The 17,263-nt window shown below is 47.8% G+C and overlaps 2 protein-coding genes and 1 long non-coding RNA gene across 4 annotated transcripts in view; 1 reads left to right on the forward strand and 2 right to left on the reverse strand.

Moving 5' to 3' along the window:
- The window catches only part of ANAPC4 (anaphase promoting complex subunit 4), a 43,685-nt gene extending 42,135 nt beyond the window's left edge, over positions 1 to 1,550 (reverse strand). Inside the window, exon 1 of the mRNA XM_062212634.1 lies at positions 1,302 to 1,550. Within this exon, the coding sequence (XP_062068618.1) occupies positions 1,302 to 1,430 (129 nt within the window). The 5' untranslated portion in view covers positions 1,431 to 1,550. The remainder of the gene's footprint in view (positions 1 to 1,301) is intronic.
- Positions 1,551 to 1,691: 141 nt separating this feature from the next.
- LOC133775212 (uncharacterized) lies at positions 1,692 to 10,768 on the forward strand. 2 transcript variants are annotated; one of them, XR_009868207.1, is made up of 3 exons: positions 1,692 to 1,713; positions 2,603 to 2,781; positions 10,573 to 10,768. It is a non-coding gene; the product is annotated as an uncharacterized LOC133775212 (long non-coding RNA). The 2 variants fall into 2 exon arrangements; XR_009868208.1 differs by lacking the exon at positions 10,573 to 10,768 and adding an exon at positions 6,383 to 6,831.
- A 183-nt stretch (positions 10,769 to 10,951) lies between these two features.
- Positions 10,952 to 17,263, reverse strand: part of ZCCHC4 (zinc finger CCHC-type containing 4) — a 60,200-nt gene continuing 53,888 nt past the window's right edge. The window contains exon 13 of the mRNA XM_062213377.1: positions 10,952 to 11,521. Coding sequence (XP_062069361.1) covers positions 11,386 to 11,521 — 136 coding nt within the window. The 3' untranslated portion in view covers positions 10,952 to 11,385. The remainder of the gene's footprint in view (positions 11,522 to 17,263) is intronic.

Consider the following 17,263-nt stretch of genomic DNA (forward strand, 5'->3'; position numbering starts at 1 on the left):
TTCAGCTGTGGCCACTCAGCCACCCTGGCTCCCTGTGCTCCCACACCAGGGCTGTCACTACTCCAGCATCCATTTAAGTGCTGACAAGGAAGAGAGGCCTCAGAATTGCACCTGCTCCCAAAGACCCCTCCCCACGTCCTGACTCCGCACGAAGAGCGTCACCACTGTTCGCTGCCTCACCTTGCAGCTTGGAGCACGTGCACTTCCCGGCCTCCGCTGGGAACACAGGCGACCCCTCCCACCATCTACAGAGTGCTCGGCCGCCTACATTCCTGAAAGACCTGCACTCGCGTGGCGAGGTTCTCAGCCATCTCCCGGCCATGACAACAGCCATGTCACCTCCCCGAATCTGCGTCTACCCACAGGCTCTCCCAGACAACGCCCTGGCTGCTTCTTTCATTGAGAAAAAAGGACCCAGCCCCGCCCACTGTCACACCTGCCGGGCTGACCACACTGACAGCCCTACCTGTGGTCCCGGCCACTGCCCTGGCTATACCCATCTATCTGTACTACTCCCTGGACCCACGACGGAGCCACAAAGCACCCTGGCAGGGGGGCGGAGAGAGAGGATTTCATGGAGGCCCCAGAGAAACCAGACCATACCCCAGGGACGGGCTCACAGGGGGGCAGCGCGGTGATGCGAAGATTCCCTTGCCACCTGGTCGTGCACTTGGCCCTCGCCAGGAAAATGCCCCAAGGCCAGGGAGGAAAGGCTGCCCGGGTGGAGGTTCCCTTACAACATGGCCGGCAGGTACCTCCCGGCGGAGAGCTGACACTCCATGGAGGCGATGACATCCCGAGCCCGAGATGGCTGGCTGCCCGCGTTCACGCGCATCCTGCCCGGGCACCGGTAGTCTCGGTGGGAAGCGGCCGTGCCACGGGACAACAGAGCTGGGATTTTCACACAGTCTCCGTGGCGGCTCCATGCATGCACACTTGGGGCTCCAGTGTGGCCCTGCCTCATCTTCCGCTCCTGAACCGTGGGCGAGTCCTGAGCCGGGTCTGCGGGACCCCTGGGGACAGCTCCCGGCGCGCCCCGGGGCGCAGGGCTGTGCACTGTGTCCGAGCTCCGGACGTGTCATCTCAGCCACAGAATGCCGAGCCCGGGCACGCCGACCCCTGCGGCACGGGGTCGCGCAGTCCGCGACACCTGCACCTGAAGTTCCCGGCCGCCCCGGGAGGCAGGGGCGGGGCAGACGGCGGAGCGCCGGGCGTCGCACAAAGGGAAACTGAGGCAGGCCCTGGCAGCGTCGGTGGCGGGCTGGCCCAAGCCCAGGCCGGCTCCCCGCCGGCTCGCTTACCTCGCCCGCTGTGTTGGCCAAAGCAATGAGGTCCCGCTTGGGCGACCAGACCAGGAAAATGATCTCCTGCGGCAGCTGCTTCTCTCCCACCACCCGGAAGGATGGGAAGCAGGTCGGAAAGCGCAACATGGGGACGGCCCTGCAGCGACACCCTGGCTGGACCACGCAGCCGGACCCCCGGAGCACCTGAGCGTCCCCGGGCGCTGCCAACGCGGGCCCAGCGGAGCCTACCCCCTCCCTCGGCCGGCCGCGCGCCAGACTCCGGGACGCCCCGCCCCGCCCGCCGCGCGCACGGGCCACTTCCGGCGCTGCAGTGTCCTCGCGAGAGGAGGCGGGGCGAGAGTGCGCGCGGGGCGGGGAGCGGGGCGGGGCCTGAGGGCAGCCTGTGGGCGGGGCCGAGGCGGGGCCACAGGTAAGGAGCTGGGCGCCCGGGCTGGACCGGACGCCGGCCGGAGTTCGGAGCGCTTGAAACCGGGTCGGGCGAGTCTGCGGCCCGCAGGCGTGTGGGCAGCTTGGGAGGTTTCTTCCATATTTTTTTCAGGAAGTCCGCAGCTGTGGGCTGAGAGCCTCAGATGGGCTGCAAACTTTAGGTCTGGGTCGGCGGGAGCCGACTCTGGCAGTCTCTGGTTGCTCAGAATTTTTAAAAACCGCTCCTGTCGAGGCAGCAGCCCCGACCAGTTAAGAGAATTAATGCGGAAGGAGACCCAGGGTTCGTTAAAACTCGAGATGATGCCGGTTTGCAGCCAAGGCGGGGGCGGGGCCCAGCTCTCAGCGCCCTGACAAGGCGGCTGCTCTCTGATCCTCGTAGCTGCAGGCCTCACCACGTACTGACGGGAGCAGCGAGTCCTGAGATGAGGGCTGGGCGCCCTGAGCCCTTCGCCGTGGCTGTCCGAGCACTAAGTCAGAAACGCCGCCCGCGACAGGCTCGCGCCAGCTTGGCGGGCAGCTCGTCAACCCGAATCCATCGACGCTCCCTTACAGAGGACACCCTGACATCTTAACCCGGCCGGCGGTGAACCGATCCCCGGGGATCTTGAATTTAAAATCTGTCTTCTGCCTTTCACTTCTGCTTGTTCCAAGGAGGAAGAGAGGGCAGGATCTTCAAATTTCGTTTTTAAAAGATTTTATTGATTTGAGAGGCAGAGTTAGAGAGAGAGACAGAGAGAGATCTTCCACCCGCTGGTTCACTGCCCAAATGGCCGCAACGGCCAGCGCTGAGCCAGGAGCCCGGGGCTTCCTCTGGGTCTCGCACGCGGGTGCAATGGTCCAAGCACGTGGGCCATCCTCCACTCCTTTTCCAGGCCATCAGCAGAGATGCCGGATCGGAAGTGGAGCACCGGGACACGAACCAGCGCCCTTATGGGATGCCAGCGCCACAAGAAGAGGCTTAGCCTGCTACACCACAGCGCTGGCCCCAGGACCTTCAATTTTCAACCAGTCCCATCTTCCTGCCCTCTCGCTGGGTCCAACCCCAGAACAGGTCACAGAGGTAGATTTATTCATTCAGCAACAAATACTCAAGTAGCTATTTTGTGCCAGTTCTTACAAATTAATTTGAGGGGCAGACAGAGCTCTCATCTGCTGGTTCACCTCCCAGATGCCTACAACAACCAGGGCTGGGTAGAGCCAAGCCAAAGCTCGGAACCAGAAACTAAATTCAGGTCTCTCGTGTTGGTGGCAGAAACCCAATTACTTGGGGCCAAGGCTGTGGCACAGTGGGTTAAGCCACCACCTGAAATGACGGCATCCTATATGGCCGCTGGTTGGTGTCCTGGCTGCTCCACTTCCAACCCAGCTCCCTGCTAATGGGGAAAAGCAGCAGGAAATAAGCCCAAGTGCTTCGACCCCTGTTTCCCATATAGGAGACCTGGAAGAAGCTCTGGGGGAGTGAACCAGTGGATGGAAGATCTGTCTGTCTCTTTCAAATAAATAAATAAACCTTAAAAAAAAAATTACCTGGGCCATCACCTCCCCCTCCCAGGGTGTGCATCAGCAGTAATCTGGAATTAGGTGCTGTTTAATGTTTTGGGGCAGTAATGATGGATAATCTGGATGGTGAAGGGCCAGTAGCTAATCACTTTTCATGAAAATTACACGTCCATTTTCCTAGAACTTCTAAATACACACACATCAAAACGACTGTTCACAGTTATAAGCTCAGTGCTTCCAAGGACAGAAGGGAGCTGGACCACCTCCTATTCGGTCTTCACAGAAGAGTATGCTTTCCCTAGAAGACACAGGAAACAGCTCAGGCGTGGTGTTCCAGATGTAGGCAGGAAACAGCAAAGTCTTGGGTGGCTATGGAGCCTCAGGTGTATCACTGTGTGTTGGGTGGGGCAGCGATTGTTACTGGAAATGATTCAACATAGCCAAAAGACAAGACCTGTTTTTTTTTTAAAAAGTTTTATTTATTTATTTGAAAGGCAAATATACAGAGAGAGGAAGAGGGAAGAAGGGAGGGAGGGAGGGAGAGAGAGAATGAGAATCTTCCATCCATTGTTTCAATCCCCAAATGGCTGCAAGGGCTGGAGTTGCACCAGGCCAAAGCCAGGAGCCAGGAGCTTCTTCCGAATCTCCCACGTGGTACAGGGGCCCAAGCACTTGGGCCATCTTCCATTGCTTTCCCAGGCCATCAGAAGAGAGCTGGATTGGAAGTGGAGCAGCCAAGACTTGAACCAGCACCCATATAGGATGCCAGTACTGCAGGCTGAGGCTTAGCCTTCTACGCTACAATGCAGCCCCCCAGGACCTGGTATTTCCAGCCTTTTCTTTCCTCCACTGCTCTCTAAAGATTTTGGCTTTAACCATTCTATTTCTTTGCCTTCCACTTCTGAGGCAAATATTGCTTTGTCAAACTGACTCACTGAAGCTTTTGTTGTACAGTCAAAAAGAAAGAAGTGTCAGTGCTTTCTTGGGGTGGGGGTGGGGGCAAGGGCAGCAGATCTACGTGTGGAGAGTGAGAAAGCAGGTAGCGGTGAGCAAGATGGAACAGAAAATGGACCGGATCCAATAACTTCCACACTCAGGGGTGGCGGTTCGGCACAGAGGTTAAGATCTGCTGGAGATCACTGCCTCCCGCTGACCGGCACCCTGGAAACAGCAGGTGAGGGCTCAGGAGAGGATGGCACGGGGCCCTGCCACCCACGTGAGGGACTAGGACTGAGTTCTGGGGCCCTGGCTTTGACCTGGCCCAGCCCTGGCTATCATAGGCATTTGGGGGAAATGGAAATTCTCGCTTTGCTTTCTGAATCAATGAAATTAAAAAAAAATTTTTTAAAGAAATTCCATGGTTGCCCTAGCATTTGGAGGGGAAAAGCAAGAATATCTTTGTCTAACCAGCCATTTACTGGGCTGTTTCTTTGATCGCCATTCCTCTTGGGCTAGCTCATGCCAGTGGCTTCTCTACAGTAGCATGCGGTTGCATCTTGAAGGGCCAGGCAGCTACCAACAGAGATTTAAGGGACCCCATCACGTTGGTTCACTGGTTATTCAGAACCTTAAGTCTTCTCACAAGACTGGAGGCGTAAAGATGTCAGTAAGACTAGGTGGGCGGGGGGCAGATTGTAGAGTTTCTTTTAAAAAGGGATTACCGGCGCCGCGGCTCACTAGGCTAATCCTCCACCTTGTGGCGCCGGCACACCAGGTTCTAGTCCCGGTTGGGGCACCGATCCTGTCCCGGTTGCCCCTCTTCCAGGCCAGCTCTCTGCTGTGGCTCGGGAAGGCAGTGGAGGATGGCCTAAGTGCTTGGGCCCTGCACCCCACGGGAGACCAGAAGCACCTGGCTCCTGCCATCGGATCAGCGCGGTGCTACGGTAGCAGCGTGCCTACCGCGGCGCCATTGGAGGGTGAACCAACAGCAAAAAGGAAGACCTTTTTCTCTATCTCTCTCTCTCTTTCACTGTCCACTCTGTCAAAAAATTAAAATAAATAAATAAATAAATTTTAAAAAAGGGATTACATTTTCCGGGGTTTTTTTTTTTCTTCTTCTTCTTTAAGATTTACTTATTTATTTATCTGGAAGGCAGAGTGGCACAGGGGAAAACAACACAAGACAGATCCTCCATCTGCTGGTTCACTCCCCAAATGGCTGCAGCAACCACATCTGAGCCAGGAACTCCATCCTGGTCTCCCACATGGGTGGTGAAGGCCCAGGTACTTGGACCATCAGCTGCTGCTCTCCCGGGCAGATGGGAAGTGGAACAGCTGGGAATCGAAGTGCACTCTGCTATGGGATGTTGGGGCCACAGTGCTGGACCCTGAAGAAACATTTCTGATGTAGAATAGTAAGAACTGATTATTGATTTAACTGGGGAATGAAGCAACTCAAAAAACTCAAAACCAACCAATCCAGAGAAGAAATGGGCAAAGAACCTCTACAGACAGCTCTCAAAAGAAACAGAAATGGCCAACTGATATATGAAAAAATGCTCAGTATCACTAGCCATCAGGGGACTGCAAATCAAAATCACAATGAGATAGCACCTCACCTCTGTCAGAACAGCCATTATGCAAAAGACAGAGAGCAACAAACATGGTGAGGATGAGAAAGGGGAACTCTTACACACTTGCCATAAGATCCTGCAATCCCGCTACTAAGTATATACCCAAAGGACAAACACATAGTAGCAGATACCTGTTGTATACCACTGTTAACAGCAGCACTGTTCACAAGAGCCGTCATATGGAGTCAACTAAGGTGTCCATCATCAGATGGATCAACAGAATGTGGTGTGTGTGTGTGTATACATACATACACATACAATGAAATATTCAGCTGTAAGAATGAAATTCTTATCATTTGCATAAAAATAGCTGCAACTGGACATCATGTTGAATGAAATAAGCTGAACACAGAAAAATACCACACGTTCTCCCTCACATGTAGGCACTAAGAAGAAAAAACAAACAAAACCAACAATGCCTCTATCTGTTTTGCTGAAAATTGTGTTTTGTCAAAATTTGTTTTAAATCTTTGTTAAATTGTTAAGAACTGTATGCTACTACAGTTTAATGATCTGTGACTGTTTTAAAATGTGCTGTATATGAATGAAGTTGAACATCTTTGATGTGATTGTTTACAGCCCTTCACCATATTCCTGCTGAACTGTGATCTTTACTTTTACTTCTTGAACTCATGACTTAGTGAAGCACTAAGCCTTTTGTCCTCCTGAAGCACGCAGGATGCTCAGGCTGCCCTCTGCATCTGCAGACAAAGGAACTGGCCCAGGAATTCGGGCGCAGTTTCCTAGAGACCAGCAGCTGTTCCACCTCGAGGCCTGCAGCCAGTGGTAAGAAGCAACTGCGCCGTTTTGCGAGTCGTCCGGCTGCCAGCCAGTGGGGTAACTCAGCTCCGAGAGCTCTGCGATCTTGCTCGCTCCTCAGTGCTATTTTCCTCAATCTTGCTGAGTTAACATTTATACTAACTCGCCTGAAATCAAACAGTGATCTTATCTCCACTTTATTGCAATGACCGTCTTAGCTGACCCTCCAGTAATTTAACCCATGTCCTAATGTTCCAATTAAAGTCACATCAAATAACTGAAGTTGGATTTGCCTTTGCGTTTTGTGGAAGTTTTCCTTAATTTGGCGGCACTGAGTGCGTTAGCTCGTTACTCACACAGCCGTTAGGGTGCTGAGGCAGAAAGCAGTCCATTAAGTGGCAGTTCCGGTCACTCAGCTGGTAGTTGTGCGCACCTGGTACCTGGAGGGTGAAGCGATGTGTTCGCCGTGCCGCCTGCCTCCCATTAACTGAAGGCATGTGAGATGCGACTGGCAGTCTCTGATGCGGCAGTGCACAAGGCGCGGTTCTGGGAGTCCCAGGGAGCAAACAACGAAGTCCACAGGTCCCTGCCATGAGTAGCTCCTCAGCTATAAAGTCATCCCATTGTAACACAAGGTCTGATTGAAGGCTCTCAAGAGAAGGATAAAGTAAAACACACACCCACACCATTTTATTTCACTAGTCAGATGTACTGCTCCAAGGGAGAAACCAATGAGGACATCCTGAAGGTGATGGCAGCAGACCGGGACCTTCTGTAGGCTGTGGATTTATATTTTAAAATTAGTCTGGGGCTGGCACTATGGCGCAGCGAGTTAACGCCTTGGCCTGAAGTGCCAGCATCCCATATGGGCACCAGTTCTAATCCTGGCTGCTCCACTTCCCATCCAGCTCTCTGCTATGGCCTGGGAAAGCAGTAGAAGATGGCCCAAGTCCTTGGGCCCCTGCACCTGCGTGGAAGAAGCTTCTGGCTCCTGGTTTCGGATTGGCGCAGCTCCGGCCGTTGTGGCCAATTGGGGAGTGAACCAGCGGATGGAAGACCTCTCTCTCTCTGCCTCTCCTCTCTCTGTGTAACTCTGACTTTCAAATCAATCAATCAATCAATCTTAAAAAAATTAGTCTAACTTCTCCCAGGTGCCTAGTATTAGATAGACTGCTTGGAGGGGGCCAAATATCAACTCAAGTGCTTTTCTTAATATAAGAGCTGAATGACTCTAAATTTGAAGATTTCCAGATAAGGCTACCAGTCTTCCTTAAACAGCACGTCGGAGGTGAGGTCAGCCTTCACGCTGACTCTAAATCCCTCCCCATGCCGTCTATGTCTGCTTTCCTCTTTTCAGGCCTGAGAAGAAACAGGAAAGCACAGATCCTCTCCTCTGGAAAACTCAATTCGTTCATCCAATTTTGACTGAGCCCCTACAAGGGACACCAGAGTGGATAAGATGGGTACTGACTTTCAGAAAGCTGAGTCTTTTGCAGAGTTAATCTGTAGTTCTAATCCAAGAGTGACACATGGGTGTTCCAGGTGTGGCACAGAAGGAAAGGGTTCACAGAAGAGGTACTGGCGAGCACCTGGGACTTGTGGGAGACGTCCCAGGGGAATGCGGGGGCGGGGGGTACATGAAGGCCCCATAGGGTGTCAATGGATGGCTAAGTGGATTCCAAGCAGAACAGTGTACGATGGAAATAATGCAGAAATAAATCAATCTAAGCACCAGAATAATTTCTTTAAATTATATTTTATTTGAAAGAGTTACAGAGAGAGGTAGAGACAGAGAGGGGTCTTCCATCTGCTGGTTCATTCCCCAAATGGCAGCAACAGTCTGAGCTGAGCCGATCCAAAGCCAGGAGCCAGGAGCTTCTTCCGGGTCTCCCACGCAGGTGCAGGGGCCCAAGGACTTGGACCATTTACTACTGCTTTCCCAGCAGAGAGCTGGATCAGAAGAGGAGCAGCCAGGACTAGAACCGGTGCCCATATGGGATGCTGGCACTGCAGTGGCAACTTTAACCCGCTGCGCCACAGTGCCAGCCCCCAGAATAATGTTTTTAAAAGCTCTAAAATCTGGGGTTGGTGCTGTGGTGCAGCAGGTTAATGCCCTGGCCTAAAGCGCAGGCATCCCATATGGGTGCCAGTTTGAGACCCAAGGGTATAATACTCAGATATAATAACACTTTCCACTCAATAATGAAAAGATAACCAATTTTAAAATAAGCAAAAACTGAATAAACATCTCTCCAAAAAGGTAAACAAATGGCCCTTAAAGGAACCAGCATTGTGGTACAGGGGATAAAGCCCCCGCCTGCAGTGCTGGCATCCCATATGGGTGCCAGTTCGAATCCCGGCTGCTCTACTTCCGATCAGCTTTCTGCTGTGTCCTGGGAAAGCAGTGGAAGATGGCCCAAGGCCTTGGGCTCCTGCACCCACGTGGGAGACCCAGAAGAAGCTCCTGGCTCCTGGCTTCGGATTGGAACAGGTCTGGCCATTGCAGCCAATTGGGGAGTGAACCATCGGATGGAAGACCTCTCTTTCTTTTTCTCTTTCCCTCTCTCTGCCTCTCCTCTCTCTGTGTAACTCTGACTTTCAAATAAATAGATAAATATTAAAAAAAAAAAAAACTCTAAAATCTGATCATTGAGAGTCTACAATTCTGTTTCATTACACTTTGTTCTATGGGCACAAGGCAGAATGAAATTTAGTTACAGTTACTTACTGAACTTCAATGTCATCTTAGTGGATGTGTAGCCTGGCAGCTGAGATGCCAGTGACCGGCACTGGGGTGCCTGGGTCTGAGATTCAGCTCTGGCTCCCAATGCACACACTCGGGTGCAGCAGTGATGGCGCAAGTAGCTGGGTTCCTGCCGTCCTTGTGGCAGACCTCTGGTGAGTTCCTGGCTCCCACCTTCAGTGAGCCCAGCCCCAGCCACTGAGGGCAACTGCGGAGTAAACTAGTGGATGGAGGAGCATCTCCCCTCTCTCCCCCAAAATAAACAGATTTTTAACAAAATCAATGATGTGTCTTATAATTGATAGTATCTTAAAATTAAGGAAATAATAGTGATAACAACCAGTGGCCATCAGGACCCAGTTCTTCAGTGAGGCATGGTCCCTCAGGTATGTGAGCTTCAGAAGAGATTTCAACAGGTTGTCCGTGGTATGGCGGACGCCATAGGTTAGGCCGTATCCCGGACTCATGACGACTTTCCAAATTTGCCACTCCTATCCTCATGGAATCCACGTGCCAATCCTTGCCACAAAGGAGACAAGAGAAGAACTTTCTGATGCTTTTTAAACCCGGACCTCGATGTCACCTGATACATATCACCACCATAATCGCCTGGGCCATATCTGATATTCCATAACATGCATCCAACAGTCTTAACCGGAATTTAAATACCAGACATGGGTTGCAGTATGCACGTGACTGCCGCTCACCCCAAACTGCAGATGAACTCTAAAGCAGCTGCCTGGGCATAAGACAGAAGCCACTACCCAAGTCCTTCAACAGCTATTCAAGCTTCAGGAGATAACGTCAGACGGCAGGCAGAGAAAGGTGGAGAGCATCTGCTTGTTCGGAGAGTTCACACCATGCCCTTCAGGGCTCTGTTACTGGGTCAAGGGAGGACTACTGCTGGGCCACAGGAACAATCTTCCTTACCATAACTCATGGGGATTAGGGGGCCAGGCGCTGGGGTCTCATCTACGTTAACCATGAAAACAAACCCGAGGCAGAGCTATCGTTCTCCCCACTGCAGTAATGAAGAAACTTGGGTTTCTCCAGAGCGGCTTGGCCAAGGGCATACGTCAGCAGGTGTCAGGACAGGAATGAGAGGTTTAACCAAACTATCCCGTCTTCCACTACCGACCACTGTGACTGCACTGGTGAAGAAACTGAAATGGGAGTGGGGGTTTGGCACAGTGGTTAAGTTGTGGGACACCCACATTCCATGTTGGATTGCCTGATTCAAGTTCCAACTCTTGTGCTTCCTCTCCAGCTTCCTGCTAACACACGCCCTGGGAGTAGCGGAAGATGGTTCGGGGACCTGTGTCCTGCCAACCACTGAGTTCCAAGCTCTTGACTTCAGCCTGTCCCAGCCCTGGGTGTTTGAGGAGTGAGTGAATCACTGGATAGATCTTTTTCTGTTTCTCTCTGCCTCTCAAATGAAGTGAAAATAAACAGACACTGAAATGATGGAGCAAGTCATAATTCTGAATGTCTCAGTCAACATTTAAGTGATTCCACACCATCAAAAATTCCCGATAAATAAATATTTGATAAGTTATCATTATAATCTCTATATCTTTACAGAACCTTTGTAAAAATTCTGACATTTTCAGATTCAGTCTAAAAATAATTGTAGACTGTACCTTTCTTTACAGTGTGATTTAAATCATGATTTAACAATCAACATAAAATGTTTGTAAATCTAAATTAACATATTTTATGTTTAATATAAACAAAACTTCAAGGTTATCACTTCCATTTTCTTCTGACATATTCTGCAAAAGAATGCTGTGTGCCCATTTTTCAGATAAAAGAGGCTAAAATAAAATGATTATGAGAGACTTAATGAAAAGAGCAAGCAGAGGGAGCTGGTAAAGCCGCCAAGGACAGAGCAGCCCCCTCTAGGTCTCCAGACAGGCAGACGAGGGGCAGGTGCTAACCCAGCAAGTGCCACCAGCCTATTTTCCAGCTCAGAAGGTGTGTACCTTTGCAAGCGACTGGATATAAGTCCAGGGTGGCACTTTCAGAAAATGGCGTCAAAGGTTGGACTATAAATCTTCCTTATTCTCAAGTCACTGGACATTTAAGAGCAAAGATATTGATGGGTTCTCTCCCGCCTTTTCTTTCTCGTTGTAACAGATGTATGATTCATGGACTGTCCTTTAGTGGTCTCCATTTTCATCTTATTACTTTTTCTTTGCTTCTGCTTTCTGACAGCTCTGAAAAACAAGGTGCTAAATTATTTCATAGAATGAACACAGTGAATTATGTAATTATGTTGAAGTTTAATTAACTAGCCTACCAAATAAGAAAATAGAAGGGAAAGAATTCACTGTATTATAAGCATAAATCCTCAGGATCCTATCCATAACAACAAGGAAACAGTCACAGGCCTGACCAAGCAAAATGTCTGAGGGAAGAAATTTCTTTAAAAGATGGCTGCGACGGATTTAGAACAAGCTATTCAGGACAAACACACCACAGAGGTAAACAGCCATGCCAATGAGTTTGGTAGGTTCTGTTTGTTTTTGTTTTAGTCCTTTGTGTACTGCTCAACTCAGCACTTCAATCTCCAAATACCTGAATACATTTTTAGGAAAGGAACTCACATCTGGCTGCTAGCAGAGGAAGAAAAATGAAACAGCACATCGAAAAAACTGGCGACACTTGAAAGGGCTCATTTTGAAGTCCGACAACTAATTTTCCTTTCCTCAGTAGATCTAAGAGCCCCTAAGAAGTTCACACAGGGTGACCACGTTTTGTGGTCCCTATTTTCTTGAAGATTAGCTTCAAAATAAACAAGCTGGAACTCACCCTCAAAACACACTGCACCAGACAAAACAGATGCCTGTTTCTGGTGTTTTCTACACTGAGATGCGGGGCAATCTGTGGCTAAGAAAGATTACTGGTCCATTCATTCGCTGTCTCCAAGCTAGCAGAATCATGCCAATTATTCTATAACAAACCAAGGAATGGGCTGGGGCCAACACTACTGGCAAATGTGGAAACTTCTCTGACTCCAGCAATATCACTTGTTAGATTCATCTCTCATAAGCCACAAGCAGCTTCCCAGGAAAAAGCTTATTCTTGATCTTTGCAGGATAAAAACTGGGGAAATAGCTCCATAAATGGTGTACAACCCTCTAATCGGTCAAACTTTTGTTCACTCAGTACATGTTACATGCTAAAAGTACAACAATGGATGGGCATAATCTCTGACTTCAAGAAGCCAGGAGACTGAGTGAGACAAGGCAGGTGTCATTGTTCACTTTCAGCTTTCTTTAGAGGAAGAAATTGAAGCTATGAAATCCTATGATCAGAGGGGGAGTGGTAGAACGAACCTGATTCTAGAACCAGTGCTCTCATTCACCTTGATCTAAAGATTCAACTACAAATTATTCAGGTATATAAAATGTTAAGTATATAGCAACTACTCAATACATACTAGCTGTTATTATTAGTTCCACGTGATTATACAGAAATTTGCTTGACAATTTTACATTTTTCCAGACTTAGATTTTATACTGTGGACTAGCATAAGTTATCTTTTAAATAACTGATCCATTTATTTCAAAGAGACACAGAGGGGGAGAGACAGAAAAGGAGAGATCTTCCATCCACTGGCTGACTCCCCAAATGCCCACAACCGGGCTGGGCCAGAACTAAACATGAGCCAGGAACTCCTGCGGGTGACAGAAACCCAAGTACTTGGGCCATGACCTGCTGCCTCCCAGGTGTGTTAGCAGGAAGCTGGATCATAAACAGAGGTGAGCCTTGACCCCAGGCACTCTGATATGGGATGCGGACACCCCAAGCTGTGGTTTACCTCTCTGTGCCACAACACTCTCCCTAAAGCTATCTTTATACCATGTTGTGCTCATTATAGAAATGTCTTCTTGGGGCTGGTGCTGTGGCATAGCAGTGCCGGCATCCCATATGGGCGCCAGTTTAAGTCCTGGCTGCTCCACTTCTGATCCACCTCTCTGCTATGGCCTGGAAAAGTAGTAGAAGATGGCTCAAGTCCTTGGGCCCCTGCACCTGCGTGGGAGACCTGGAAGAAGCTCCTGGTTCCTGACTTTGGATGGGTACAACTCCAGCCATTGCAGCCACTTGGGGAGTGAACCAGCAGATGGAAGACTTCTCTCTCTTGCCTCTGCCTCTCTGTAACTCTGCCTTTCAAATAAATAAATAAATCTTTTGGTTTTTTTTTTTTTTAAAGGAATGTCTTCTCATTCCAGCACCTTTTAAAAAGCAGTATAATTTCCTAGGAAGTAGTGACTTAGCACATTTAGCGAAGTATAATTTGGCTGAAAGTCAATGAAGCCATGGGTGCCTGTATTCAAAATGAAAGCAACTTTCTCTTTGGCTCATCCACTCATGAGCTGGACTAAAAATGAACCAGATCCATTAGGGGATACAGTAAACGAAAACAGAAGCAAAATATTTGAATATGTTCAGATGTAAATGAAACACTCCAGACATAAAGTCTTTGAGCTGTGATGAACTGATTAAGTATAAATTAGCTGTTTTTGTTTTGCCTTAAAAGTAAATTGGGGGCAGCCGCTGTGGTAGAGCCAAGGGTAAGCCATCTCTTGGGACACCTGCATCCCATATGGAGTGTCTGGTTGGAGTCCTGGCTACTCTCTATTGGAATCCTGCTCCCTGCTAGAGCAGCTAGGGAGTAGCAGATGATGGCCCAAGTACCTGAGCTCCTGCCACCTACTTGGGAGACCCAGATGGAGTTCTCAGTCCCTGGCTTTAGCTTGGCCAAGCCTGAACTGTCGTGGATATTTGAGGAGGTAAGCCACTGAATGGAAGACAGCTGTCTCATCCCTTATTTCTCACTCTGCCTTTCAAATAAACAATCTTAAAAAGAAAAACAAAAGGCAAGTTGACCTAATATTTGTCCCCTAAATTATGGGATTTATGTAACTGAGAAAATAGCTTTAACCACAAGAGGGAGCCAGCATCATTCTAGTTCACAACTAAAGAAAAAATAACACTAAGGAAAAACAAATGAATATAAAGGCAGCTGTAAAAAGCATAACATGGAGAGTTTTTATTACCTTCATGCTAAAAAAACTATTAAAATTATTTCTTAAAAGATATATTGATATATTTATTTGAAAGAGCAAGAGAGAAACAGAAAAATCTTCCATCTGCTAGTGTAATCCCCAAATGCCCACAACAGCCATGGATGGGCCAGACGCCAGGAGCCAGGAGCCAGAAACTCCATCCAGTTCTCCCATGAGGATGGCAGGGACTCCAGTAGTCCAGCCACTATCTGCTGCCTCCCAGGCATATGAACGGGAAGCTAGATCTGAAGCAGAGTAGCAGGGACTTGGACCAGGCACTCTGATACAGGATGTAGATGTCCCATGCAGCAGCTTAACCCACTGTACCACAACACCTGCCCCTAAAATTTTATTTTACTAGAAAAAATTAGTTTTGCTTCGTCACTTTTATTATATAAAATATTTAACGCAGTAACTGTTAACAGGAGTTTAGTAGTTTTCTCTGACAAGAAAGTAACACTACTTAAGAATTAGCAGGTCTACCAGTCTTCAAGAGATTTGCTATTGGAATTAAACTGCTAAAACCTCGGATTGAAAGATGCTAGATGATTTCACACACTGGAAACAACATATAACTACAAAACAGACAATCTGGAGCTACTTAAGAAGCAATGAAGAGCGACCGGCATTTGGCACAGCAGTTAAGACACTGCTTGGGACCCTGCATCCCAGTAGGAATGCCTGGGTTCAAGTCTTGGCTCCACTTTCTTTTTTCTAATTTTTTTTTCATTTAAAAAAATATAAATTTACAAAGTACAACTTCTGAATTGTTGCGCCTTTTCCCCCCATAATCTCCCTCCCACCTGCAACCATCCCATCTCCCACACCCTCTCCCATCCCATTCTTAATCAAGATTCATTTTCAATTCTCTTTATATACAGAAGATCAACTTAGTATATACTAAGTAAAGATTTCAACTGATTGCACCCACACAGCCACACAAAATATAGAGTACTGTTCGACTAGTATTTTTACTGTTAATTCTCATAGTACTACACATTAAGGACAGAGATCCTACATGGGGAGCAGGTGCACAGTGACTCCTGTTGTTGATTTAACAATTGACACTCTTATTTATGACATCAGTAATCACTCGAGGCTCTTGTCATGAGCTGCCAAGGCTATGGGAGCCTCTTGAGTTCACCAACTCCGATCTTGTTTAGACAAGGCCATAGTCAAAGTGGAAGTTCTCTCATCCCTTCAGAGAAAGGTACCTCCTTCTTTGATGGCCCATTCTTTCCACTGGGATCTCACTCACAGAGATCTTTCATTTAGGTCATTTTTTGCCACAGTGTCTTGGCTTTCCATGCCTGTAATATTCTCACGGGCTTTTTAGCCAGATCCAAATGCCTTAAGGGCTGATTCTGAGGCCAGAGTGCTGATTACGGCATTTGCCATTCTATGAGTCTGCTGTGTATCCTGCTCCCCCCGCAGGATCATTCTCTCCCTTTTAATTCTATCCTTCATTATTTGCAGACACTGGTCTTATTTGTGTAATCTCCTTGACACTTAACCTATCTTTTTGATCAATTATGTACTTAAACTGATCACTTTAACAAGTAAGATGGCATTGGTACATGCCTCCTGGATGGGACTGAATTGGAATCCCCTGGCACATTTCTAGCTCTACCATTGGAGGTAAGTCCAAGTGAGCATGTGCCGAACTGTGTATCTCCTCCCTCTCTTATTCCCACTCTTATATTTAACAGAGTTCACTTTTCAGTTCATTTTAAACACCTAAGAATAACTGTATTAATTAAAGAGTCCAACCAATATATTAAATAGAACAAAAAAAAAATACTAAAAGGAATAAAACAGTACGTTGTTCAATGACAGTCAGGACAAGGGCTGTTGGGGTCATTGTTTCTCATAGTGTCCATTTCACTTGGATTGGCTCCACTTTCAGTTCCAGTGTCCTGCTAAAACACCCTGGATGCAGCAGTGCTGGCTCAAATACTTGGGTTCCTGATACAGACTGAGTTCCAGGATTCTGGCTTCAGCCTGAATTGAATACATCTACATCCCAGCCCTGCCTATAGGAGGCATTTGAGGAGTAAACCAACAGACTGGAGATCTCTGTCTTTTTCTGTGCTCTCTGCTTTTCAAATAAAATCAAAATAAGTAAAAATGTAAAAAATATAACAATGAAAGGACCACAATTATTACTAAAATGCAAATTCAGTGGGCACAAATCATAAGTTCCTAGAATTAAAGGCTGAATGTATTACTAACGCCTGGCTTTGCTCAGAACTACACTGTAAATAGTGTGATACTCACAATCCAGTGAGTTCATTAGGTTGTATTCTGTTTTTGAAGGAATCTAAGGAAAAACATCAGATTCTTCATAAGCCTCTTTAATTATACTTCTACAATGGATTACTTCATGGAAACAGAATCAATTTATGAGACAGGCAGTTTAAAAAGCAGGCAGAATTCAAGCGGCTAGAGCTTTAGGGAAAAAAATACTTTTCACTGACCAAAAAATATAATAAGCAAGTGGAAAATATTCTCCTATAATCACAATGCATTGCTTCATCGCATGAGACTCATCAGATGCTTCCTGTAACAATCCATGGTTTTCCATCCAAGTCATGAAGTCTAAATGTTTTATCCTACAATCATCTTTCATGTAATGTTATCTTTGGCTACTTAGTAATATGTAACTAAAAACAAGATAATCTCTATCATCTCTTAGTTTTTTTTTTGTTTTGTTTTGTTTTTTTAAAAAAGTCATTTGGGGCTGGTGCTGTGGCACAGCAGGTTAATCCTCCGCCTGCAGCGCCAGCATCACATGTGGGCACCAGTTCTAGTCCCGGCTGCTCCACTTCCCATCCAGCTCTCTGCTGTGGCCTGGGAAAGCAGCAGAAGATGGCCCAAGTCCTTGGG

The sequence above is a fragment of the Lepus europaeus genome, chromosome 16 (assembly GCF_033115175.1).
Source record: "Lepus europaeus isolate LE1 chromosome 16, mLepTim1.pri, whole genome shotgun sequence".
In the NCBI taxonomy this organism is placed as follows: domain Eukaryota; kingdom Metazoa; phylum Chordata; class Mammalia; order Lagomorpha; family Leporidae; genus Lepus; species Lepus europaeus.